This window comes from Pantherophis guttatus, chromosome 1, assembly GCF_059756535.1.
Source record: "Pantherophis guttatus breed Tessera chromosome 1, ASM5975653v1, whole genome shotgun sequence".
Classification (NCBI taxonomy): domain Eukaryota; kingdom Metazoa; phylum Chordata; class Lepidosauria; order Squamata; family Colubridae; genus Pantherophis; species Pantherophis guttatus.
Window position 1 is genome coordinate 329289462 of NC_142063.1, and position 27851 is coordinate 329317312.

General features: G+C 39.1%; 1 protein-coding gene across 2 annotated transcripts in view; it reads left to right on the forward strand.

Annotated features, from left to right (window-relative positions):
* Nucleotides 1-473: 473 nt before the first annotated feature.
* ZZEF1 (zinc finger ZZ-type and EF-hand domain containing 1) overlaps nucleotides 474-27851 on the forward strand; it is a 77352-nt gene continuing 49974 nt past the window's right edge. The window contains exons 1-15 of one of the 2 annotated variants that reach the window (XM_034420908.3): nucleotides 474-1257; nucleotides 6573-6717; nucleotides 7888-8082; nucleotides 10003-10174; nucleotides 11797-11996; nucleotides 15625-15835; nucleotides 17566-17682; nucleotides 17785-17963; nucleotides 19353-19451; nucleotides 20484-20575; nucleotides 21267-21415; nucleotides 22706-22817; nucleotides 25223-25438; nucleotides 27037-27137; nucleotides 27630-27799. In XM_034420908.3, coding sequence (XP_034276799.1) covers nucleotides 715-1257; nucleotides 6573-6717; nucleotides 7888-8082; nucleotides 10003-10174; nucleotides 11797-11996; nucleotides 15625-15835; nucleotides 17566-17682; nucleotides 17785-17963; nucleotides 19353-19451; nucleotides 20484-20575; nucleotides 21267-21415; nucleotides 22706-22817; nucleotides 25223-25438; nucleotides 27037-27137; nucleotides 27630-27799 — 2701 coding nt within the window. In that variant the 5' untranslated portion in view covers nucleotides 474-714. The remainder of the gene's footprint in view (nucleotides 1258-6572; nucleotides 6718-7887; nucleotides 8083-10002; nucleotides 10175-11796; nucleotides 11997-15624; nucleotides 15836-17565; nucleotides 17683-17784; nucleotides 17964-19352; nucleotides 19452-20483; nucleotides 20576-21266; nucleotides 21416-22705; nucleotides 22818-25222; nucleotides 25439-27036; nucleotides 27138-27629; nucleotides 27800-27851) is intronic. The other variant, XM_087889118.1, reaches the window with a different exon arrangement.

Consider the following 27851-nt stretch of genomic DNA (forward strand, 5'->3'; position numbering starts at 1 on the left):
CTCTTCCCTTTTCTTATCTCTACGCCGCAAGTTTCCCTCAAGCCAAAATTTAACACTATCGGGACCACAACTCTCCCGCCTCTGCCGTCAAAAGACGAGTCCCGATCGCCTTTTGCGACATTCCGAGACGCTCGCCTCGCGCCCGTTAGGTTATAAGTATACTCTTAGCTCTAGGCCAGGGCTGGGCAAATATTGCCCCTTTATGACCTGTGGACTTCAACTCCCAGAATTCCTGAGCCATCTTGGCTGTCTCAGGAATTCTGGGAGTTGAAGTCCACAGGTTGTAAGAGGGCCACAGTTGCCCACCCCTGTTCTAGGCGACTGTGGTTTTTGCGACTCGGCCACAAAATGAGGCCAGCCCTCTGTTGCTGTAGAGATACACACCCCCTCCTTCCCGTGCTCAGGTTTGCGGCGTTGCCGAAAAGCGACGCTATCACTGAATTAGACGACAGGGGGCCATCTTTCGCCGTGCCGCTCTGGCCCTGGAACAACTCCCACCACCACCACCCTACCGCGCACTCTCCAGCTCTGCTGTACGGCAGGGTCGCAAACCGCCACTGGGCGAGCGGACTTTGCGACGTTTGGGCGGAAGTGTGTCCTGAGGGAAAGAAGACGCGAGAGAGAAAGAGCGAAGACGGCCCTTCCTGATCTGTGACAGGAGCTCGCCTGAAAGGGAGGGAGCCGGAGGGCGGCCAAAGGCGGCCGGAGGGCTTCATGGGGAACGTGGGTAGCCACAGCGAGGGCGAGGAAGAAGAGGAGGAGGCGGCAGCGGAAGGAGGAGGGGGAGGAGGAGGAGGAGGAGGAGGAACGGCGAGCATCGTCACCTGGAGCAATAGTAACGGCAACTGGGCCGCTGCCACCAGCGAGTCACCTCCACCGGGAGCTATGGAGGCCGCCTTCCCGGGCGTAGCTTCCCCGCCGCCGGCTTCGTCGTCGTCGTCGTCGTCGTCTTCCTCGGCCGCCTCGACCCTCCCGCCGCCGGCGGTGTTGCTCGGACAGGCCCGGCTGCGCGAGGAAGCCGCCGCTCGCCTGCGCGAGGTGCCCTCGGCCGAGCCGCTGCTCTCGCGCCACCACGCCGCCCTGGTGCGCTGGCTGGAGGAGCGCCTGGGCCGCGGGGAGCACGCCATCAGCCTCGAGCAGCTCTGCGAAGCTTTGGAGATCCGCGCCGGACCCGCGCAAGGGACCACCGCCACCGCCGCCGGGGCAGGAGGGGACGCCGCTGCCGCTGCGGCCGAGGAGCGAGTCAGGAGCGAAGAGGTGAGCGCGGGAGGGAAAGGAAAGCTCAGGGCGGCCCGGGTTCAACTGCACCTGCAGGGCGAAAGGGCTGGCACCGTAACGCTTCTCTTCCAAGGATGGCAAAAAAAAAGAAAAAAAAGACTTGTTGCGCTCAGAGAGGCTTTCAGGGCATCTTTCTGATGTATGACGTGTATGATACGAGAATCATTGAACAATCAGAATAACAAGAGCTGGAAGGGACCTTGTAGGTCATCTAGTCCAACCCCACCCCACCCCACCCCCACCCAAGCAGGAGACCTTACACCATTTCTGACAGATGGCAGTCCAATCTCTTCTTGAAAGTCTCAAGTGATGAAGCTCCCACAACTTCCGAAGGCAACTTCTGTTCCATTGGTTGATTGCTCTCACTGTCAGGAAATTTCTCCTTATTTTTAGGTTGAATTTCTCCTTGATCACTTTTCATCCATTATTCCTTGTTTGGTCTTCGGGTGCTTTGGAAAATAGGTTGACCCCATCCTCTCTGTGGCAGCCCCTCAAATATTGGAAAACTGCTATCATGTCTCCCCTGGTTCATTCCATTGTTCTTCCAATGGAATAGCAACCAACCAGTGGAATAGTTTGCCTTCAGAAGTTGTGGGTGCTCCAACACTGGAGGCTTTTAAGAAGAGACTGGACAGCCATCTGTCAGGAATAGTATAGGTCTCCTGTGAGAGCAGGTAATTGGACTAGATGACGTCCAAGGTCCCTTCCAACTCTATTACTGTTACTGAACTGCAGTCCTGTCTAGAGCTCACTTCCTGCCAGGTTACACCATGTTCAGACCTAAGGAACAATGTTCAAAAGAACAGAATGAAGTCACTTCAAAAAAAAAAATTGTGTGGGACAGTGTTTTTGTTTTCCACTAAAGATGCATGGAGTGACTCAATAACTCGGTTACATTTAGTACTCAATGTATTATTGGAATTTCATCTTTGGCTTTCTCCTGAACCAATTAGCAGGCTTCAAGCATGTGCAGTTTTCACCAAGGATGCCATTAGGGGATACATTTGAAATAATGAGATTTGGAATGCCTGCAAACATATTTTAAACCATGTATACTTGAACCGTAGAGAAATGAAGACCAATTGTCAGTATGATTTTAATGGAGTCCTTTCAGCATGTTTATTTTTAGATAAATACAGAGTACTAATCCTAATGTTTCCTTTTGGGGCATCAGTATTATGCAGAAAAAAATAGTAAACAAAATAAATTAGAATCTACTGGAGTTGGCTGACAGTTAAAATTTAGATTGAGTAATGATGGCAAGAGATAAGTGAAAAAGGTAAGTAAAATCTAATGAAAAATTTTATACCTTTTCCCCCCCCCCTTACCTATCATTGTTTCCACTATGTCTGTACACTGTCTCATACATTACTTTTTGTTCTTTAATCCCACTGTATTCAACTTTTCATTTTTTTCCTGACCAACTCTTCTGTATAACAAAATGGTTAGAAGCATGTTCTTATATGGCATCATTTTTCTTCTTCTGGCAAGCATTCATTCACAGACCATATATTTCCCCTGCCTATCAATTTTTCTTAAAATTTCTATCCATTTTCTCAAGTTTAATAAATTAGACATATTTCATCTTATTCTATTTTTTTGTGATTTATCTCTAAAGCCAGCAATTGTTTACTGCATTTTATTGTCCAACACATTTTTGTTATATTATTGTAGGTCCATATTCCTTGTCGCATCATATAGTGCAGTATTTGTGGCAACTTCTTTAGGTTCTTAGCCAACAACTTTATTGTTACATATAAAAAGTACAAGCATGTTTATGCAATCAATGACTCACACCAAATAGCTGTTGGCCATGCTTGATATATTCTCTTTATCACAGAGAAATGATCTGATAACAGGAGACTTTTGCACCAGTTCTTGTTGCAGACAGATCATTCCTCATGAAAAAGAGTTTAATGGGGGTTGCTAACCTCCACAGGGAGAAAGCATTGATTTAAGATGACCTGCCTGAAGTGCTTGATGAACATACAGGGTTTTCAGATGGGTTTGGGGAAATTCAACAATTAGGGCAGCTTTATGGAATGTTTTGGTAGCCTCTTGAATATGAAGGCAATAAGTATATACATAGGGCTGTTTCTTTCAGAGTGACTTAGTTTTCTGATGAGTTTGGGGAAATTAAGTTAGCAAAGAGATACTTGGAGCAAGCTTGGGGAAAACGTGTGAATACAGCTGAAAATAGGCATGAGCAAAAAATTTGAGCCTACCTCATGTAATAAGGGCAACAAAGCAAGATTACATTTCTGTGAGATGGGTAGCATATAAATATAATTCAATAAATAACTTCTCACTCTTGTTTTGTCTGCAGAGTATTTGCCCATTGCAGAATTCAGAGTGTCCTAAGCTCCTCTATAGAATTACAGCTAGAAGTTCTTGCTGGGAAATTACCTGGCAATTACCTGGTTAAGCATTTCAGGGATAAGGTTGCTCATATTTCTCTTTGAAGCTGGGCGGACAGTATCTTGCTAGCTCCAATGATGTTATATCTAGTAGGGTAATGAAACTTCTGCAAGAAAACAACCAAACTCAGGGAGCACCAAGGATCCCACAGTATCTTAAAATATTGCAGAAATGACATATTTACCTGAGTGGGCTTTGAGCCTGTGGCACTTGAGGAAGTGAGGAAATTGTTGAGAAAATGAGGAGCAATAATTAAAGCTCTGGAAGACATGTGATATCTTGCAGTTGGGAAACAGGCCGTAGTAAGGAGAAAAACTGCACTGATTGTCCTCATGGTTGTGGGCTATCATGACTGTCCTTATCCTCTCAGTGACAAATGCTGTCAAACACTGGGCCATCTGTGAGGATTGGGAATTGGAGGCATTTTTTTGTATTGATTACACTTCTGTTTGAGTGGGTGGATCTGACCCTGGCCCAAAAAATCCTGGCCTTGTTAGACCCTTGATAGGAAAAAAGGTTTATACTTAAGCCAAGCAAAATGGAGTGGATGTTAAGTCAGAAGCTGGCTGAATCCAGGTTAATGTCAAATATAACTCTTAGTAGGGTTATCCTTACTCAGCACAGGTTTACTACTACAGTTTTTTTGTTTGTTTGTTTCATAGTACCTATTACAAAAGCAGATGGAAGTTGTAGCTTATACTGCCTTTTGTTCAGCTCTAGTCAATGCACGAATTATAGATTGGATTACTATAATTAGTTTTTAATGAAATTGCCCTCAAAAACCACCCAGGAACTTCAGCTGGTCCTAAATGCATCAGCACCAGCAGTTAAACTTACTGAGCAATCTAGACATTGCAAAGTTACACTACTGTTCTGAGAGCTATATTGATTAGCGGGTGTTTTCTGAGTGCAGCTTAAGTTTTGGTCATTAAAGTTCCTTTTGGTTTGGAGCCGCGATATCTAAGACATCTCCTTTCCCAATTAGAGCCAGTTCTGATGACTGGGATGGATGCTAAAGATCCTTTAGTTTTAAATGATCAAGAAAAGTGCCAAAAGCACCTGAAGGCTAGATTAAATCAAGTAAAATTGAATCTGCAAAATATTTTGTTGCTTTTGCGGGAAGGGTGTGGAAAATAAATAATGTAATCAAAGATAATGTCAAGAGAACTACAGTATTGCTTCTGGGCAAAGGTTCAGTGGACCACACCCTGTTAAAAAACAAGTTATTCAGATGAGAAAGCTGGTTACTTTACGGTACATGCCTTCAAGCTGTAGCAAATGGCAAAGTTATCTTGCTTACTTATATTTCTGGAGTCCATTTCTGCAAATCCAATCATGCTATGGAATATATTGAAATAAAGTATGATCTTTAAAAAGTAACACATATATCTATTTAATTAAACATTAGAAAATTTAAATGCAATTCACAATATATGGTACATTGAATATTAAGACATATCATAAATAATGCTTGCAAATAGAAATAATCAAAGCAGCACTATAGCAGACAAAATCAAAATTATTGATTATTAAGTATAGTTAGATAAAATCTACCAGTACCTGAACAGAGAGAGCTTTGAATAATCAGTTTACTGCCTACTCTGTTTACATACCATTGATCTCAGAAAATTGCTGCTTAAGGTGTGGTAGGTGCTTAATACAGGTGAAACAAATGTATTCTGTATAAATAGTTTTAATTACACTACCGCTAAATATGCCCAGAGCCAAGTAATTATTAGTGTATATTTCTTCTTTGTTTCCTCACAATATCCCTTCATGGTCATTTTTATGGATTGAGACAGATTCATCAGAAATTATCCAAACTTTCAAGTCTTGTGCCCTCCAGATGGACTTGGCTCCCATAATTGCCATTCATTATGGTTACCACTCTCAATAGCAATTTTTAGGTTCAGAGTTTTAACATATTTATTTGGAGAGCGCCATTCTATGTTAAGTGGATATCATCTAACACAGGGATGTATAGGTTATAAATGTTCTCCAAGATCATTTGCTTTCATCAGATAAAGCAAATCTGCTCAGCGGTATATCTACATTCATTGAGGATAGAATCTTAAATAAGTATGAGATCCTTTCAAAGAGTCAGGGCTTATTGATTGAGCTGAAACTGCCATATTAAAAGTAGAAAATTATATTCTTATGTTAGTCCATTGTGATATCAGTTAATACATTGTTTCATATAGATTATATTTGTAAAGTTCAGATGCAGCAGCATTCTGTATGCATCAGTTTGCAGTGTTGACCCCTGTGTCTTGACAACCAGAATTGTATTTATGCTGTTTGGAAAGCAACTTAACATGTTTCAGAGGAAGGTCTTTGAATGTTTTGTTTCTTGTCATCAAATATTTGCAGTCAGTAAGGATACTGTAATCTAAAATTGTGGTTTACAGTTACCTTAACTGCAGAGATCAGAAAATCTGAGGCCTTCACCACCATTAATATCAATCCTTTCTGTGGTTGGACTGTGGTAAGTGAAAATAGGGAACAGTTGCCAGGAGAAATATGAGCATTTGTTTCTTCAGGTGGGGCATACTTAAAGCCTGTCAGTCAAGTTTGTATATGTTTTGCTTTGCATATTATCCCAGGAAAACCGAGTGTCATTTATTTGTAATGACTGCAGTTCTTGATTTCTCCTATGAGAGACCTTTTACAGAATTTAATTTTTTATAACTGTGATTTGTGATTACTATTATTATTAGAGATAATTATATGAGAGTTATTTCTTTAGAATCTCAGAAAGGTGTTTGAGCAAGATGGTGTTAATGCTGACCAAATTCTAATCAAGAATTTGTTGGTTTCTAACAGCTGATGGGTATGATAAGTACTGAGAGGCTTTTCTATCTTTTTTCCCCCACTAGGCTTTTGCTCAGTTTGATCCTGAGGGTGATGGCACGGTGGATGTGGAAAATATGCTGGAGGTTCTCAAGAATTCCAGTGGTGCAAATTTGCAAGGAGAGCTTAGTCACGTAATCCGGCAGATGCAGAGTTGTTCACTTATTCCAGGTAAGAAAGAAGGAAGGAACATGTTCCTGTCATCTTCACTTAAATGATCTTTGATTTTTGATCTTTGAGGCCTTGGAGAGTCCTGGTTTGGATGGATACAGCTTTTAAGAAACATGATGTTTTAAGTTGTGTACATGCATATATATTTTGTCTACTGCCTGAAATAAAATATTATTTAAGTTCATGGAGCTCTTCCAAATTTTTAGAGAGAAGAGGGGAACAAAATTATATTTTCAATGTCCTTATTTTATCTCCAGATTTTTTTTAAAAAAAAGCTAACTGAACCTTACAACCTAGAATTGGAAACGTTTATAAAAATGCCTACAATTAAGTTTAATATGAAAATGTGTTCATAGGCCCTTCTAAGATAAGATAAACAAATCAGATATTGTCAATTTAATGTATTAATACAATGGAACCATTGATTACTTTTTTTGTGGATACATAATCAAATCATGGATAGCATTTAAATCATGACATAAGTTTCTGCTAAGCAATAATATCAGATTCCACACAGTCAAAATTAACCCATACATTTATAGCATTTATGCTTAAAATAACCTTTTCATGAGTTTTACTCTTTTTTCCCAGCTCGATTTGATTGATTGATTGATTGATTGTGTGCCATAAAGTTGTTGTCAACTCAGACACCATATAGATAGATTTTGATAATCTGTCCCTAACCTGGTTTTTCAGGTCATCCAATGATGTACTCAAAGCCACTATAACTGAGTTCATCTTTCTTTCTTTCTTTCTTTCTTTCTTTCTTTCTTTCTTTCTTTCTTTCTTTCTCTTTCTTTCTTTCTTTCTCTCTCTCTCTCTCTCTCTCTCTCTCTTTCTTTCTTTCTTTCTTTCTTTCTTTCTTTCTTTCTTTCTTTCTTTCTTTCTTTCTTTCCCTGCATTAGAGTTTTCACCAGAGAGTGATAATGTGTCCGAAGTAGGATGATTTGAATCTGGCCATTTGTGCTTTGAATTAGAACTCTGGTTTGGTTTGTCTTCTCAGGATATTCTCCAGCACTCAGTTTAAAAGCACCTATAATTTCCATTTGTGATGAGGTTTTATTAAACTCCCAGAGTGAATATATATGGGAAAGGATATGGTAGAATAAAATGAGCTTTCCCACCAACTTTTATATGCTTTTCCCTAAGGATCTTTTCTTTTTCTTGCAGGTTTTATAGATATATTTTCAGACTCAAATGAGCGCCTTAGTCTTCATGCTACTATGATTCTTAGATTCCTGCATCGGCATCGTATCACCAGCACTGTTATCCCATATCCCGTCTTGGAATACTTTAACAACATTTGCACTATGCGATCTTCTGTACTAAAGGATTCTTTAGATCGACTACTCCTAAAAGAAAAGGGTATTAAAAATTAATTTTTAATAGATTTACTTTGGGCTTGCTTATTTAAAATATTTATATCCTGTTTTTCTGTTGCTAAACCTTGAATATAGTTTTCAAAATTAGGTACCAATGCAGTCTATATTGAACTGACAATCAAAAAAACATCTATTTCAATTGCAATTGATTCGTTTACATTTGGAATGCACCACTGAAATACACATACTCATACCCGTTCTCACTCCTATGTCCTTCATCTCATGGTGGCATCCTAAATAAGGCTTCCAATGCTGATATTACAAAAAAGACAGGCTTGTATGAGAGAAGGAATTTGTTTAGAAATTCTCCTGTAATCAAAGTAAATATCAGGCTGACAGTTGGGATTCATAATAATCTGACTTTTGTATTTGGTTTTGATAAAATTAGTTAGTGGTGTGTTGCCCTATGTGCTTTTCTTCAATTCCCCTAATACTTACGAAGACAATGATTTAAAGCAGGATTCCCCATAGTGGTCAGTATCAACCCAGTATCAACCAGTATCAACAGAGCCTGTAGTACAGTGGACTAAAGCACTGTTATTAACATCTGCTGCTTGCAATTACTGCAAGTTCAAATCTCAATCGGCTCAAGGTTGACTCAGCCTTCCATCCATCAAGGAACCATCTCAAAATTCATGAAAAGGTTGATGAGCTGAAGAATTTGGGGATCCCTGATTTACAACATATTTATAGAATTATTTTTCTCTGATGCTCTTCTTTTCCTGGAAGGATTGTGCAACTAAAGAAGCAAGCTGCAGCATTGTGTAATTGTTAATTTAGGAAAGTGGATTTGAATGCTTTTAAGTGGAGCAGAGCCAAAACCACTTAGTGTTCTAGGTGTTTATTTCTTTCTCATTCCTCTTCTAAGTAAAAGGCCATTTTGCAGAATTTTCCTTAAGTGTTCTGCAGCATTTTGGTGGCCATCTCTCTTTTCTACTTAAGAACAATGCTAGGGCTGAAGCATGAAGGAAGCTACAAAGCAGCAACTATTCCAGGATCTAGTGCTGTCCTTTGCTCCTCCCCTTCTTGAAAAACTTTAGAAAAGAATGAATTGCTCTTTCATTGCAGCAGAGACCCGTTCCTGAGAAACCATTGAGGAATGTTTCTCACACTGAAAAAACTGAAGTCAAATTATTCCATACATTCCTTTGCCCATAAATAGTGTGGTAAATTTGATTTGCTCAAATCAGTCAACAGTTTCATTTGGATTTTTTGTTTCGTTATTCAGACAAGTGCATATTAGTCAGCAAAACTGGGGAAGAAGTGCTTCCCTCTTTTTTTATGAAACTGAATAGAGACAGCTACAGATGTCAAAAACCACAAGCAAGAAAAATATTAAAAATTAATGTAGAAGTAGCAGGCTCGGTAATCACCAAACAGGAGTGGGTGAAATTCTTTTCTTCAAATTTTAGTTCTATTCACTATGGGATGAGGTAAATTTTATGATTTCTGAGAATGCAGTTTTTATAAGCTTTTAGCTAAACACTTTAGAATGTGGCTTGCAAACTGTATTCTGAGTTTGTGGTGCCACATTTTGAAGGTAGCCACCATGAAAGGAGAGAGCAGACATTCACAAAGAACGGTGGACTATCTATCTGATCTCAAATGTATCAGTGGTTGGTTGCTACCGGTTCGCCCTGGATCGGGCGAACCGGTAGCAGTGGTGGCGGGAGGCTCCGCCTACCCTCCCGGACGCTTCTGCACATGCACAGAAGCATCACGCACCCACAAGCGAACTGGTAGCGATGGGATTTGAAACCCATTACTGAAATGTATGTCTCGAATGTATGTCTCTAGGAAGTTAACACTTAAAAGAAAAACAGTATACAAATTGATAATGACATCTGTTGATAATGAATGCTTCTGATTCTCCTGTTTCTCCCTATATCCGATCATTTTACAGAGAGCCCTAGTGATTTAAATGGAAACCAGGAATTGGACAAACTCAAATCAGTTTCTAAGTGCTACACCCATATAGAAACCTCCTCTAATTCAGCCGATATAGACAAAATGACAAATGGAGAAACTTCCTCCTTCTGGCAATCAGATGGGAGTGCTCGATCACACTGGATACGGTGAGACTTTCTTGCTAAATATTAATAAACTGTCTAAAATGGCTAGAATAAAATCTGATTATCATGGAAATTGATTTATAATTCTGTTAATAGAAGACTCCCAGGTGTTAGGAGTGGTACAACTGGATTGTGTTCATTTAACCAGCCAAGTTTGTATAATACTCATAAATTGGGCCTGTCCCCAGCCTAATGCTGGCATATACTTAAAACATATGGCCAAAAAAACCAAAAAGCATTTCTCTTATACCGATTGATGGATTTGAAATAGCATACTATGATTATCATTCAGGACTATTAATTGATTGCTTGATATGTTAAATGTTATGATATGTTAAATGATAAATGTTTCAATGATAAATGTTAAATTATATGTTAAATTTGCATAAGAGAAACCTTTTTTTAAAGGGAAAAATCTTTTCTCTCTTCACAGTCTTCAGAATCATGCCTTCTTGTATCAGAGAAAATTGAATTTTTAGCTAGATTTTGTGTAGTATATATTATATGCACATATATGGTATATATTACAAATAATTTAATAGAATAAAAATGATAAAAATATTTTAAAATAAAAACAGTAAAAATGCCTGGATAAAAGCAGTGTGTTAAAAGACCAGGGTTAATGACTGGATATACAAACATAACAACATATGGCTAACACACATTTGGAATTTTTAAAAGATCCTTTAAACATGTAGCTTTTATCAATCTACAACGCAATTCTATGCATCTCTGATAACCTGTTTTAGGTAAATGGAATTTTATTTCTTGTTAAGTGTGTATATGTTCCTTCAATTTATATGGCAACCCATCTCAAATATATGACTTTAGGCAACTGACAAGAAATTAAAACAGTTAAAAACATCATAATATAAAAAACAAAAACACAACAGCCAAGATAAAACCATCCAGCACAATCAGTCTATATCAGGGGTGTCAATTGAATTCATTGAGGGCTGCATCAGGGTTGTGTTTGACCTTGGGGGGGAGGTGGACATGGCCAGCTTGGTTGTGGCCAGCTCGACATCACATTGGGGGCACTTGTGGTGGCCTGAGTGCTCTGTCAGCGAAAACGGAGCAAGTTCTGTTTTTGCTGGCAGAGGGTTGCAGGAGGTGCTCCGCTTTCACTGGCCAGTCCTTCCTTCACTGTTTCCAGGGCGGCCCTCAAGGGAGCCTTCAGTTGACACCCCTGGTTTATATATCTCTCTATATATATTTATATCTGTAGCAATATAACTAGGAATGCAGCCAAATGTTGCAGTCTTTTGTTTTATCAAGATTCATTGAAATGGAAAATTGTTTTATCTTTCTCATGAAATATAAGCCTATCAAATGATATAGTCATACTTGCTATAGTATGCTATTTTCTGTCAAGTAGACTACAGTTGAACCTATTTTTGTTTTGGTTGCTGAGAAATGTGAGTATTGAAGGCATTCCTCTTGGTTTCTTCATGTTTTCATGAATAATGCTTGTATTAAAAGTTTCTATAACAGTGTTGTGTCATCACACCTTAATTGTCCTGTGTTTGTGTTTTTATATTTCATTGCATATATTCTTACTTTGTGAGCCAATGAGGCCGCTATGGTTGCAGTTGATAAATAAACTCTTTCTTTCTGCCTTGCAGTTTAAAGATGAAACCAGATGTCATTCTGAGGCACCTCTCCATTGCTGTCGCGGCAAACGACCAGAGTTACATGCCCCAGCAAATTACAGTAGCAGTTGGAAGGACTCCCAACAATCTCCAGGAGGTCCGAGATGTTCACATTCCCAGCAATGTTACTGGATACGTGACATTGTTGGAAAACGCTAACATTAGTCAGATGTGTGAGTCAATAACAATACAATTGGCTTTTTTTTTTGCTGTTGATTTTTTAAAAATTTTAAGTAAATTACTGAATGACTTGGAAGCTAAAGGGAGAACTTTGCAAACAAGTTTGCAGGTTTTAAAATACTCCTTTTTCTACCAAATTATAGGAATATAATTGCAAATACATTATTTGTGTTGTGGCTTACTTTTCCTATCCCTGAATAGGAATATGTAGGGAACTTCAGGAAGGAAGTTATATTTGATGTGCTTTTAAAGAAGGTGCAAGCATCCATTGCTGTTATTTACTAAAGCTGAATGAGAAAAATCACTCTTTTCTTCACCCTGGCTTTCTCTATGAGAAAGAACATATTTCTTTTTTATTAAAAGTTTGAAGGAGATAGAAGCAGCAAGGCACTGCTGCAGCTCTCTGCAAATGTGGAACCTGAGGAAGCTTCTCCATGGAGAAAAGAGATGGTTTTATCCCTATAAGGTTAGCCTTTTCAGAAGCATCAGATGTGCCAATCTGCCATTCCTTTTCTTTGCAGAAGGTAGAGAGCAGGGGTGAAATTCAGCCGGTTCCTACGAGATTGCGCGATTCGGTAGGGCCGACTGTGTGAAGCCCTGCCCACCCGTGTGGACGTCATGACGTCCCTTTTTTTTGCAACAATTTTCAGCCTCTGCGCATGCGCAGAAGGCTTTGCATGCACATTTGCGAACCGGTAGGGAAGGTATGTGAATTTCACCCCTGGTAGGAAGCTATGGGTACATTTTCTCTCTTCCGTTTTTTGGAGTTTTGCAGGCAAGAGCAATGAGGTCCAACAGATACTTTGTTAACAGTTTTGATAGAGAAAAATCTTTCTTTCTGTTTGTTGAGAAGGAAGTTAGTGGTAGTTGAGTCTTTCTGCAAATTGGGCTTTTAAAGAAATTGCAACCACCATCTCCTGTTGGCTTTTTAGAATGAAAAAGAGACTGTCCTCAAAATCTTTTTTCTCTTGTGGTCATGTTGGTTTTTTTCAGGAAATACTGTAGCTGCGTGTTGCTTTCTTTAAAAAAGGAGCCTGTAAAATATAAAATAGTTTCTTTTCTGAAGAACCTGAGAGGAAAGGGGAGGGAGCTTCTCACAAGTAGGAGATAGACATACAGATGTAAAAAAATCTCTTAATCGAGAGATGACAATGTGTTCACCACCTCTTCCATCAGATACTTTAATTACAAATATGTTTCTTCCTAGCAGAACCTTCATCCGTTCGTAGCACCTATAAACTTACAAAAATACTTATTTCTTAGAATTCTGTCCTGAGATTGTAGTTTGGTCCATTGCAAGCATCATTATCTGTGCAAACAGCAGCCTTGAATCTTTGGCTGTTTATTTGTGTAGAAATGGAATAGGGCCACCTAAAAATAAGATTATTTTACATAAGCAGGCACTTTAATAGTAAGAAATGATTTCAGTGGAGACAGGGCATAGATTATTGGGAGCACAGACACAAGAGCTACTCTGGATTTTATAATACCCAAATAAGGTTATACTCAGGACTCTATATGCATACGTATGTACACATATCTAAAAATAAGAAAAAACTCAAAAATTATTTGGAACTTTCCAGTATGTACAGAATGTTGATGTACCAGTTTGTTATAAGGAGGAAAATTTCCTGCACTTAAATACGTTTGGGTTTCTCTCGTATGTTTCATACCGTAAGAAGAGGGTGACAGCACTTTCTCCTGTTCTTTTTTGAAATCTCCCTCCTTTGAACTCTGAACTTTTAGGTTTTCAAGGTCAATCAGCACTAAACAGGATCACTTTTTAGATTTAGACCTATATTGATTACAGATCTCAGTTATTTGTCTCAATTCTTGATTGTGTGAATATGCCTACAATATTTCAGGAATCACTAAAATTTCTCTTTGGGCAATAGTCATGTATCGTAATTATAACTAACCCTTAAATATATATGCTGGCAGTGACAATCAAAACAAAATCCTTTTTTTTTAAATCATGAAATTGTTGCCTAGGCTGGGTAGATCAGCAGTGTTCAGAATCAGTCCGTGAGATCAGAGACAAGAAAAACCCCACTGGAGTAGATATGATAGGACTGAAAGAATTACATTATGTGGAGTATTTCTTGGGTTTGTCTAAGAAAAGTTTTCACTTTAAAACAGTTGTGGTGGTAATGGAGCCCTGTTTCAGAATAATTAAACAGTGATAATGTTTAGGAATAGGAATAATGGAGGCCAATCCATTCTGTTCCCTTCTGCCATTTTTTAAAAACTATGCTATTACAGTATCTCCCCACCCCAATGCATTATTGCTGGGTGTATACTTTCCTCTGTGATTAATAGTTTGAGGGAAGGTAATTGGATCAGAAAAAATAGTGCAGGTTGACTTGTATCCCGATCCAAATGGAATTCTACTTCCCTTTGTAATTTCTGGTTTTATTTCTCCCCCTAAGTAACTACTTTAGCAGTTTTGCTGTTGATATAATATACTGTCTTAATTCCTTGTAAATTTGATTGATTACTTAGATGTAGGAATTTATTCTTAATTTTGGCAATTGAGTTCTGAACTCCAACCTTATAATCATTGAGAAGAAATAATGCTCTAATAAGTCAGAGATGGTGAATTACTTGTTCTGGTTTTCCCCCCTCTTTTTTTTTTTTTTTTTTTTTTAGAACTCCAACATAAGATACATCAGCCTCAAGTGGCAGAACTTAGTTCCTACTAAGTTATCATGGTATCATAGGAGTTGTTCTCATGGTGCTGGGACATTCATTTGTTGAAATTGTCGGGTGTTGTGCTTTTTATTTCAATAGACTCGTTCAGAAGGATATACCAGATGATTGAATTTGTATTAATCCAGTTAGGTTATGGAATGCCATTTTGCAATTCTCCAAAGCCCCAAAACCAGAACTGACATTGTCACAGGAGTATTGCTGGCCATTTAAAACTGTTACATTTGACAGACATGGGAACTATGTAGGTTTCCTTTGCTTTTTTGCTCTTAAATCATATCTTTTTCCATTTAAATTCACCGGGGGAGGTTGAGTGTTTGTGTTCAGCACATGTACTGATACAGATGTGCCCTGCTGGAGATGATGCTGCAGTGTTTGCTTGCATTTAACTTGCTTGCTTTCCCACTGTTAAAAGATTCATAGTCTAGTCCTTTCAAGGTCATGATTCTAAAAGAGTCTAGTATAGTTTTCAATTGATATCTTTTTGAGCTGGCAAGAGGTTACTTATTTCTCTGGTGCTTCCTATGAAAGCATCTATTCATTACTCTTGGCATGAGAAATTATTAGAAATCAATATTTAGAATGACTTCTGAGAAATAAATTACTATTACTACAACAACAAAGATGTGTAGTTTTCCCATTGTAACCTGATTATGAAAATGGCTAGGCATTTACTTTTTCTAAATTATCAATTTTTCCCACTGCTTCAGGAGCACACTCTTATCTTTCACATTCCCCATACAAACTGTCTTGCAGAGGATCTTCAGAAAGTTGTTGAAAGATTAATTTAATTGTGTAGCTATGTGCCTTCAAAGCTGTTCTTAAATGGCATATCAAGAACTGACTGGCTTCTGAAATTTTCAGTTTGGCCCTTGAGTGGAAGAAATTACCTTTGTTTGATATTCTTGACAGATGTACAGATTAACATCAAGCGTTGCCTTAGTGATGGATGTGACACAAGAATTCATGGTCTCAGGGCTATTGGGTACCAAAGAGTGAAAAAAGACTGTGTCTCTGTATGTGATGCTTCAGCAATCTGGTACTGGTCACTTTTGACCTCTCTGGTCACAGCATCTATGGAAACCAACCCTGCGATTGTTCATGCTATTCTGCAAAATACCCAGTAAGTTCTTTCCTCTTTCAGCATGTTAACTCTCCTTAAATCACTTTTCTGTTTTGTAGTGTGAACATACCTTCTTGTATATTCCTTTATAGCATTAAAGAACAATATTCATCCATATTCACATTTAACCTTGGTATTCAGCCAGGTCAGCCTTCCTAAATTTGGCACCTGCCAGGCTTTAACTCTCAGCAGTAATCATGCTGGCTAAGAAAATATGGAAATTGGTTCACTTATCTAGAGGGGATTCAGGTGAAAAAGGTTGCTCTGCAGTTTATGTTTGGAACTTTGAATAACAGTATATAAATATATTTAATCCAGGAATGCAAAAAACTGATTTAAAAACGTTGATTTTAAAATATAAAATATGATAAAAAAACTTTGTTGATTTGGAACAATTTCCTGCTGCCCATAGTCCTACAGCCTATAAATTTTATAAATACATGCTTCACTTTTATTAATGTAGTATAAACATGCTTCAAAATGAAGCAGGCAATATCTAACTGCTCTTGTACAAAATACAAGATAGGAAAATCAGATACCTTATCCTTTGCTGGTTTGTCTGCCTTAGAAGCAATGCAACTCATGAAATAAAGTGTCCATTTGGAATGATGGTTTTTAAGTAATTTTAAAATGCTTTATTATTTTATGCATCATAATGAAAGTTAAAACTCAAAAACAGTTTAAAAACTGTAAGCTATTACTTTCAAAAATAAAATTGTATAAAGTTATGAAATTACAGTATTTTTCGGAGTATAAGACGCACCTTTTTCCCCCCTAAAAGGGGGTGAAAATTTAGGTGTGTCTTATACACCGAATGTAACCCCGCCCACCCACTGGCCCCCACCCTTTGGCCTCTGCCTCGCAGCAGTTACCTCCTTGCAAGCAAACAGCAAGAAAAAACAGTTCCTTTCAGCTTCAGCACAGCCTAATTAGTACAAGTTGATTGGATCAGCCTCCCGACTCTCAGCTGTTTTGCGCAGCGCTCTGCTGCTTGCTGCAAAGAAGTAAATTGCTGGAGCAGATTTTTTTTCCTTGTGCTAATCAAGCTATGCTGAAAAAGAAAATGAAAAGCAGGCTGTTTGCTGCAACGAGGCAAACAGAGGCAGAGGTAGAGGGAGATTTCTTTTTCTTCTTTTCCTCGCCAAAAAAGGTAGATGCATCTTATACTCCGGTGCATCTTATACTCTGAAAAATACGGTAACTTAATCACTAACTACTTTCTTCCCTGCCTCCATGGAGTGGAGGAAAAGCTGCAGGCAACCTAAAAATATTAACTGCTAGCCTAGTAGCCAAAAGATTCAAGATCCATATACTGTAAATGCTACTTTTTAGATAACTATGTTGATGATCAGCCAATTTTTAAATGCACCTTCAGGAAAATACTAAGAAGTACATCACAGGACTGGATGACATGGATTAAACCAATTTGATTGCAAGCTGGGATGTTTTTGTTTCTCATAGAAATTAATTTCCTTGAATTCTCTGTAGAATAAGGTCTCATGATTGAGCCTCTTATAGGGCAAGTGTCTGAGTATTCATTAACAATCTGCTTTCAGGAATCTGAATGGCTAAAAACAAGCAGAGGTTGCTAAAACACAAAGTAAAGGCAAATGTAATTAAGTCCCTTGTTCCTTTGTTGCCAGATTCTTGGCAAATATTATCCATTGTGGCTGTCTTTTTGTGATGGGCTTGAGGGAATTACTGATGGCCTTCTTTCCCTTCCCCTCTAGGAAGGCATTGCAGCATATGCCACCTCTGTCTCTGTCTCCAGGCTCCACAGACATTTCAAGTTTCTTATCTTCCAATGTTTTGGAAGAAGTGGACAATTTTCTCCTGGGAATTACCAGGTATGATAAGAGTTAAGCTAGAATATAAAAAGGGGGAGGATGGTGGCAAGGTAGAATAAACTGCAAGTTTTTTTAAATTTAAACTTTCTTTTTTCATTCCAGTTATTGTGCCTCTCCAGAAGTAGAACTTACGCTGCTAGCTTTTTCTCTGGCCAGAGGGAGCCTGACCAAAGTGTTGAATTCACTTTGCACAATTGCTGGCCACTTGGAAACTACTTATAAGGCTGCTTCTCTCATTACTTCCATGGCTACAGTCAGGCAAAACCTGCTCTACAAATATGGTAACCATCGCTGGAAACTTTGGGCTTGGGGATGTTTAGTCCACTCTGTGCCAAACTTTAGCAGATAACCTATTGTTGCCACCAGGAGTTTGTTTTGTTTCTCTGCTAGCCTTCCATAAGCCACAACACTAGGGAGGCAGCCTACAGGCCACCTGAGGTTTTCCAGCATCCCACACATCTCTGAGATTATACTGATGATATCCAGTGTCAAGATGGCCCACTTTATACTGTATGGTGCAATATTTGGGAGCAAATTAAAGGTGGGAATGAATGTGGGAGGCCTCTGAAAGTCGAGTCATTTCTATTCCCATCTTTAATACTCCCATTTCCTACAACCATGAAAGCCATTTTTGTGCTAAGTATCATGAGTGTTATTTTGTGTGCCCCCCCCCTCGTGTTGGGAGGTTTAAGGATGAGAACGAAAGAGGGTTGCCTCTCAGAAGCTCTAACCCCTTTTCCACTCTTTTCTCAAGCCCCCAAATGATTCTGATCCCAGTTGAACATCTTAAGCTCTGTGCTACGCTGACTTTCATGGAGTCAAGCGATCAGGATGTTTCTGAGCAGTGACTCGGCCAAATAATTTTATTATAGTAGTAGAATTTAATTCAGTCTTTTGCATGCAAATCCGTACTGATTCTCCTCCCCATTTTCCCCTGAAGTTGATTATTTCCCACAGCATCTGTTGTGGGAAAATAACCCCAGTTATTTACCTCCCTTTGTTTCACTCAATTTAACAGCTTACTAGAAGAGCACACGTGTACTCCTCGACTTACAACAATTCATTTAAGTGACCGTTTGCACTTAAATGGCACTGAAAAAAATTGATTTATAGCCATTTTTCACATTTACGATCGTTGCACTATCCTTATGGTCATGTGATCAAAATTTGGCTGTTTGGCAACTGACATGTACTTAGGACGGTTGCAGTGTGCCAGTGTCACGTGATTACCTTTTGCAACCTTCTGACAAGCCAAGTCAATGGGGAAACCAGATTCACTTAGCAACTGTGTTACTAATTTAACAATTTCAGTCATTCACTTAACTGTGGCAAGAAAGGTTGCAAAATGGTGCAAAATTCACTTAACAACTATCTTGCTGAGCAATGGAAATTTTGCACTCAGTTATGGGCATAAGTCAAGGACTACCTGTATAAGTGTTTCTTGAATCTTCAGTATAATGCAGCATTTGTACTGTTGAAAATATATTGGGCAGAATAAATTTTAAGTTTTTCTTTCAATCACATACTTCTGCTTGTAAATGTTGGACCTGGAGTCATCCTTGTGAACTGAAGCTGAAAGAGTAGAGGTTATTCTTTCTCATCCCACTCTGTTCAGTTCGACTCAATTGGGCACCCTCTGTCTCTTCATAAAGCTTCTCTGCTTTTTCTAGGAACAGCCCTGCAGCTAACTCTGCAAGCTTGTGATGTCAAAGGGAAGGAAGACAAATCAGGACCTGAAAATATGCTCGTGGAACCATGGACAGGAGATGGTAAGGTCCTCCTTTGATTCTCATTTTCAACTCAGTAAAAACATATCCATCTTGCTCTTCTGCCTCAGACAGAGATATCAAAGTGCCGTACAATAAAACAGTGATTCAGAAAATTAAAAGCCCAATAAACAGAAAAGAGCAATGATATCAAACAACAATACAAATGTGTGACATTTCCACAAGACAGCCATCATCACGGTAGAAAGTGGTTTTCACTTATCATAAACTATTCAGTATTATGGTGGTAAAAGCTGGCAATTTGAATTGAGGCTGGAAACAAAAGCAATATGCCAAATAATAGGCATTTTTAAAGCATTTTCTCAGACATGTTATGAACAACCAAAAGCTTTTAGATGTTCTTCAGAGCCAATTCCATATTCAGCATATTGCAGTAGAACTGGGCATGTGTAACTGGCTTGAAATACAAGTAGTCCTCGGTCAACAACAGCAATTGGGACTGGAATTTCCATCACTAAGTGACACACTCATAAAGCACAACTGCACATGACCATGCTGCTTAGTGACACAACTTACGGTTGCTGCTGTTAGGCAATTCCTGCAACATCACATAGCTGCCATTTGCAACCTCCTACTGGTTTCCCCCATTAATTTTGCTTGTTGGAAGTAAGCAGTCAAGGTCACAAACAGTGATCACATGACCATGAGACACTTGTGATGTTGTAAATGTGAATCAGTCACCGAGCACCGAGATATTGATCACATAACATACGTCCACCCAGAACTTTGAGGACTGATCATGTATCATTTGTTTGGTGCTGTTGTAAGTTTGAATAGTCACTGAATGAGTGGTCATTAAGTGAGGATCATCTTTGCATTTTATACCCTAGCCAGTCATCAGGAGTAAAGCAAGTTCCAAGAGCACACTCAAATTGCGAACTTAATTCTTAGACACAATTAAGTTTTAATTAATGTGCACACCAATTGCACAGTTTCAAGCAAACATGTATCAAGGTGGAAAAGTTTGTTCTGAACATTCCAGATAAGTTGTTTCATATTCCGCTTTATCCAAAGGCTTCCTGACAGAGACCGGAAAAAGACAGGCCAGCATCATTCTCTCAACTGGGACAGAATCAGCCTTCCAGGTCACACAAATCAGAATAAAGGTCTGAATGTGCTTCTTAAATATTCTTTGTGAATCTCTTCGTTTTGCTTTTAATTGCATGGTCTTTATCAGTAAAATAAAGTTTTGCTCACTTAGCTTCTTGTAAGCTTTAAAGTTTAGCCTGATTGTTAAAAAATGGGGAAAACAAGTTTGTATAACATATATTTCAAACAATAAAATATTAACAATAGGAATTAGGTTTTTTGAAGTAAGGAACCCATAATAATAATAATTTGTTTAAGAATTGAGATGGAAATGGGCTGGTCACATAGCAAGAAGAACTGATGGCAGGTGGACCAAGGCAGTCATAGAAGCGCTCTTAATAAAAAGCATCCACAAAAGAGACCTAAAACAATTGACGATATCAGCAAGTATTGTGGGCCCAATTGTCAAAAGAAAGCTCAGGACCGAATAATTGAAAGCATGCGGAAGAGGCCTTCATCCTGCAGTGGATAGACAGTGGCTAAAATCATGAGAAGGAGGAGGATGAAATTAACAAGCAGTGAATATCTGTATCCTCTACTTTTATGAATGAGTTAGATAATGCATCAAATCAATTTGAAAGTTGAGAAGAGTATTATTTACATAGAATAAGGTTATATGGAATTTATATGAGCTAATCTCAGAAGAGACATTTAATTTTTCTCTTTTTGGTTTGTGCAACACTAAGCATCCTTTTTTTTACCTCACAGGTGCGGAGAGGAGCAATTGGAGCCCGATGCGGACTGGTATTTGCTTACAATTCCTCTTCAGATAAATTTCATGCAGATGAGCATTTCAAAAGATTTGAGAGCTATGACAAATGGAAATTAGAGGATTTCCGACACTTCCTAAAAACAAGGTAAAGCATTAAAATAAATGTGCTTCATTAACACATGTTAAGATGCCTTTTACTAAGTTAGCCTATAAGTTTCTTTCATTGACAGCAACTCCCCAGGAGCTCAGTAGACAAAAGCCTTGCCTATCACTGCTCACTTGCTCTTTTTAACTGAAAAGACCAACAACGGACTCTGGGGCTTTCTATGCCGACTCTTTGACTTGGGATGTTTCCCTGAAAACGTCTGTTTACAACCACAATTTGAACCAGAATTTCCATTGCTTAAACAAGGTGATTGTTAGGCAAGTTATGCCTGATTTTTATGACTTTTTTTTGTCATGATTGCTAAGTGAATCACTGTAATTGTTAAATGAATCACAAGGCTTCACTTGGTGAATCTGGCTTCCCCCATTGTCATCATTTGTTGGAAACTGGCTGAGAAATCTGCAAATAGTGATCACATGAACCCAGAACGCTGCAACCATGATAAATATGTGCTGGTTGCTAAGTGGCCAAATTTTAATCATGTGATTGTGGGGATGCTGCAGTCATCATAAATTCAAGGACCAGTTGTAAGTCACTTTTTTCAGTGCTCTTGTAACTTTGGTCACTAAACAGACAGATGTAAGTCGAGAACCTTATAATGTGAAAGGATCAGGACCTGTTTGAGTCTATGGAGATTCTCAGTCATCCAGGTCATGGTTGTCCGAAAGGTGCTTTTTCAAGAGGCAACTGAACTTTCTGGGGTTTTTTCTTTGAAGATGTTTCGCTTCTCATCCAAGAAGCTTTTTCAGCTCTGACTGGCTGGCTTTCATTCACCATCCAGTCAGAGCTGAAGAAACTTCTTGGATGAAAAGTGAAACGTCTTCAATGAAAAAAACCAGAAAGTCTAGTTGCCTCTTGAAAAAGCACCTTTGGGACAGAACCTGTTTGAATAATACCAAAATGCTGGATATGGAAGAATGGATTTTAGTTATTACTGCAACTGAATATTAGAAAATTGTTGCTAACAGTAAAAGCAGTGTGACAGTGGAACCCATTACGCAGAGAACTGGTGGGCTTTCACAGAATGTGTTCAAGACAAAATAGAAATTAGTTGTAGATGATTTAGTTTGGATTTACGCACTGAGCAGGAGGTTGGGCACGCCTTGCTGTCATTAGCACAGTGATGCTTTTTGATTATTCAGCCAGTCTTTCCATTCCTTTGAATCTTCCCCAGAAAAAGATGTTCAGTACTGGGAACGCTTTATTGTAGCCCTCTGGAGGTAAGTTGTTATAAAGTATTATTTTCTTCTAATACTGCCTGTTTTCCAGAAGTAGCACTGTATGTGATGAACTTGGAGAGGAAGATCCTGTTGGATGGTTTGAAATGGAAGAGGAATGGGATGAAGTAGAAGTCAAAATGCAGCAGTGTAGAATATCTAAGGTAAAACAGACAGACAGTCTCTTTGTCTATGGATATATACATGACGTCTTTCCTCTGAAAGCTCAAGATAACTTGTGTGGGGATATTCCTTCATTTTTATCTCCACAACAGGAACTGGGCTGAGAGTGAGTAACTGGCCCAAAGTCACCCGGTGCTTTCTTACAATTAAGGAAAGTACATTGTATCATATTGTCTCATTCTATCACATACCCAGACATAAAAGAGTAATCTATTACCTTATGGGTTAAGTGATGGTTCAATGAGTTGCATATAACTTCTTGGACTTATTAGCCAAACCAAAGGTCCTGAAGGTCAAGCAAACAGAAAAACATACTGGTTTGCATATTATTAAATATCTCCAATGTTTCCTGTCCTACAGCAGGAAACTTAATCCTACTTTATATCAGGAAAGACTGATGTTTGGTATGATATACTGTGCTGTAGATAGAAAGTATTAATGTTTGGTCCTACCTTGAGGGAAGGGGAGAGCACAGAGATTGCCAGGCACATTCCAGGAAGAATTCTAGGAGCCCTGGTGGCGCAGCAGACTAAAGCACTGTTATTAACATCAGCTGCCTGCAATTACTGCAAGTTCAAATCTCACCAAGCTCAAGGTTGACTCAGCCTTCCATCCTTTCTAAGATAGGTAAAATGAGGACCCAGATTGTGGGGACAATAAACTGACTTTGTATAAAATATACAAAAGTATGAAGGCTATTGCTTAACGCATTGTAAGCCGCCCTGAGTCTCCAGAAAAGGGCGGCATATAAATCAAATCAAAAAGAAAGAAAAAAAGATCCTGCATCAGGTGTGATCTTGGCTTTCTGATTCAGATGATTTAATAAACAAACCACAGGATATGTGTCTGACATCCATTGTCAGAAGGAGCCAATTGGGTCATTGCTTCAGTTCATTCCTTGTTCCTAGTTACGCCAAAATCCTGGCTAGCTTTGTCTATCCATATTAAATGAATGTGGTCTATATCTCAACTTTGTTGTTAGGCGTTGCTAGGAAGGACTGCACTGAGATTGAGTCTTATTGTAGTAGTTCTGTTTCAGTTGTGCTGAAATAGAAAGTGGAAACTGGAAGATTGTGGGTTGTAGTCCTTTCATAGATGTAAAAGCTGGCAGGGTAGCTTTGGACCACTTTCTCTCTACCCAATCCACTTCACTAAGTTGTCATTATGGGAAAACTAAGAGGCAGAAGCATTTTCTACACCACCTAGAGTTATTCAGAAATAAAGATAAGGTACTAATCTAATAAATACATGAATTATATATCAGGTTTAATGGTAGGTACATTAATTTGCTGTTAGATATCTCAGTCACATCGAGCTAAAGGCAGCATTACAAACAGCAATGTCATTCTGTGGTTGCTTTTTAATTTTTATCCCAATTTGGTGATTGTTATTCTGTGCAATTTGAACTGTTTATATTAGGGACTGTTATATTGTTGCTGTTAAAAGACTAAATCTAAATATATTTGATCATAACAAAGTATAGCTTTAAAGCAGAGGTGCAGAGGTGGGTTTCAGAAGGTTCTGACCAGTTCTGGAGAACCGGTAGTGGAAATTTTGAGTAGTTTGGAGAACCGGTAGTAAAAATTCTGACTGGCCCCGCCCCCATCTATTCTCTGCCTCCCAAGTCCCAGTGATTGGGAGGAAATGGGGATTTTGCAGTATCCTTCCCCTGGAGTAGGGTGGGAATGGAGATTTTGCAGTATACTTCCCCTGGAGTGGGGTGGGAATGGAAATTTTACAGTATTCTTTCCCTGCCACGCCTACCAAGCCACGCCCACCAAGCCATGCCACGCCCACCAAGCCACACCAACAGAACCAGTAGTAAAAATTTTTGAAACCCACCACTGGTCTGGGGCCACAAATGTCCTATTAGCTTCTGTTATATTTGTCCTTGCCTCACATACATCGTGGGTGGTCCCATAATTCAGCCTTTTTTGTTGTTTTTTCAGGGTTTTGGATAGCAATTTAAGGAGCAAAATGTATACCTTAATTATTGCAAAGTTTTAATATACTTAAAGCCCTAATGATTGCCCTCCCTAAAATGGGTTTTTGCCTTCTTTTGCATTAAGTGCCTTGATCTAATGGTAATTGCACATTCCTGATCTAATGTAAAAAGTCACACACTACGTTAGATGCGTGCTAAACGCTGCAACAGGCATTGTGTAAAAGGCAGTACCCCCAACAGGAAAGAAGCTATTCTGTAATGACCTGAATCAAATATTTTCGTCTTATGGATTCAGAACTCACATGTTGATGTTAAAACAACTGAAAAGGTATTAAACAGCACAGCTAATTGTGTTTGTAAATCTTAGTGTGAAATGATTTAGTCTTTTTTTTTCCCAATGAAAATTGTTTAGATTCATGATTGTTTTCTGTTTTTTTCTAGTACTTGATGATAAAGTTCTTATGCACCAGGCAAGAGAAAGCTGAACGGCTCGGAGTACAAGGCTTAAGTATCTTTGGTTATATCCGGTCAGCATCTGAAGAACCTAGTAAAAACAAAATCTGTAGGGAATGTGACAGACTAAATGGTGATACCGTTTGTGGGATGACTCTTCTTCTAAAAACTCTGTCCTTCATTCAACAACTTGCACAAGACTTGGTATGTGACATTCTGTTCATTGTAACTTCTGTAGAGTGTTTTGTAAAGACACATTGACAACAATTTTTAATAAGCTCATAAAAACAAAGGATCTTGTAAGAATGACAATATAAAATGATGCAAATTTTCAATAAAACCTGTTCTCTATGGAATTCAGATATGCAGAGGAATTATCAAAGAATTATCAAAGGAGCTTTGTGGTGGCGCAGTGGTCAGAATGCAGTACTGCAGACTACTGCTGCTGCTTGCCAGCTGCCTGCAATTTGGTAGTTCAAATCTCACCAGGCTCAAGGTTGACTCAGCCTTCCATCCTTCTGAGGTTGGTAAAATGAGGACCCAGATTGTTGGGGGCAATATGCTGACTGTAAACCGCTTAGAGAGGGCTGTAAAGCACTGAAGCGGTGTATACCATATTTTTTGGACTATAAGACACTCCAAAGTATAAGACGCACCTAGCTTTTGGGGAGGAAAACAAGGGGGAAAAATCTGCCTCTGGCTCCCAGCAATTTACCTCTTTACAGCAAACAGCAAACAGCCTGGTCAGCTTTAGCACAGTCTGATTTAGCACAAGCAGCTGATTGGCAGTTGCATTGGCCTGCTGGAATACCGGAATACTTTTAGCTGTTCCAGGCTGTGGGGATTGCCACCGCCTGCCGCTGCCCATCGCTGCCACTGCCTATCGCTGCCTCCGTGTGCCCCATTTTTGGTCTCCATGCGCCCTGTTTTTGGCCCGTTCCAGGCAGTGGGGATCGCTACCATCCCCGCCGCCTGGAACGGGCAAAAAACTGAACACGCGGAGACTGAAAGCAGGGGGTGCGGAGGCGGCGATAGGTTGTAGCAGCGATGGGCGACGGGCAGTGGTGATCCCTGCAGCCTGGAACAGCTGATAGGCGCTATTCCAGGAGGCCGATCCAACCGTCAATCAGCTGCTTGTATTAAATCAGGCTGTGCTGAAGCTGACCAGGCTATTTGCTGCAAGGAGGTAAGTTGCTGGGAGGCAGAGACCGAAGGCTGGCGGGTGGGTGGGGCTTCGCCAACATTCGCTGTATAAGATTCACAGACATTTCCACCCACTTTTGGGGGGGAAGTGTGTCTTATACATGGAAAAATACGGTAAGTCTAAATGCTATTCCTATTAACCAGAGTGAGATTGCACTCTCTTCAAAATGCAGATTTGCAATTTGAGGCATTTTTATTTGGCCAGTTGCATTTAAATCTCTGAGTTTCTCCCATCATAGTTGGGTGTGGCAGTGGGGTCTGGTTAGAAAGAGATGATCTAGAATGATAATGCAGCTCCTAATGACATCTAGATTCGATTATCCTAACATTTGAATATACTTCAAAAGTACTCACTAACTAGATGGTATAGCTTAGATAATGACACGTGCATAATTATATGACCCATTTCAGACTTTCGGATGTATTATGCAATTAGCTTTCAGGGATTGGATTCCATTTCAGCAAATAGCAGGTCACCAAGTACATGATGCAAAATCAGTTCCCGCTAATTCTATTTAAAAGCTGCGCTTTCTGTCCCAGCAAAATCTATTTGATATCAAATTCTTTTCCATTTTATTATTTAGTAATTCCTTTTTTAGGTTCAGAAGAAGGAAAGTGGTCAACGGTATAAATCATATCTGGACTTCACAGGCCTGGATTTAAAGCTTTTCTGGAATTTTTATAGTAAACTTCACCAAAAGTAAGTCCCTTTCAATTATACTAAACAAAAATCAGTGCAGTTAGTTGAATGTTGGATTATCATTGTGGTGGTTATTAATAGTGAACAAAACCTTCAGCTTTGGTCTATTGTCAAATACGTGAGTAGAATCACAGTGTCCTGTTGGGTGTAACAAATCAGATTGGAAGACGTGAAATTGGTATGTTATAATAAATGATAAACCACATTTGCAATTATCAGCAGGCACAATGCTGTTGTTAAAAGGAAATCAATGTACAGTTGAGAAAAATAAAAATCTAAAGCAAGTATTGGATTTTCCAGAACTCTGTGTTACACAGGGCATTTATTAACTCCCACAAACAAGTTTTCTAAAGACTTTCTGCTGATTGGCATATAGGAAGTTACACAACGTAAGGTTCTAGGCTTGGTTATGTTTAGGGAAAGCTTTTTAAACACTGAATTACTGTCTTAACCATCATTTCATGACAATTGTTTTGTGGCTTCTCCTTGTAGCCCAAGAGAAGAATGCATTGATGCCCAGGCCGTGCTCTTACAGCTTCTTCAGAGTTGTTTCTCAATGCTTACATCCGATCCCAAGGCTGCAAAGACTGAGAAAGCTGCTCAGAAAACAACACTTGACAGTACGGAAGCAGCAGAGGAACTTTATAAACATTTGTGTGAAGGTAATTCTTCTGATCTTTCATTGCAATCCACGGATTCAATGTAGTTGCAAAT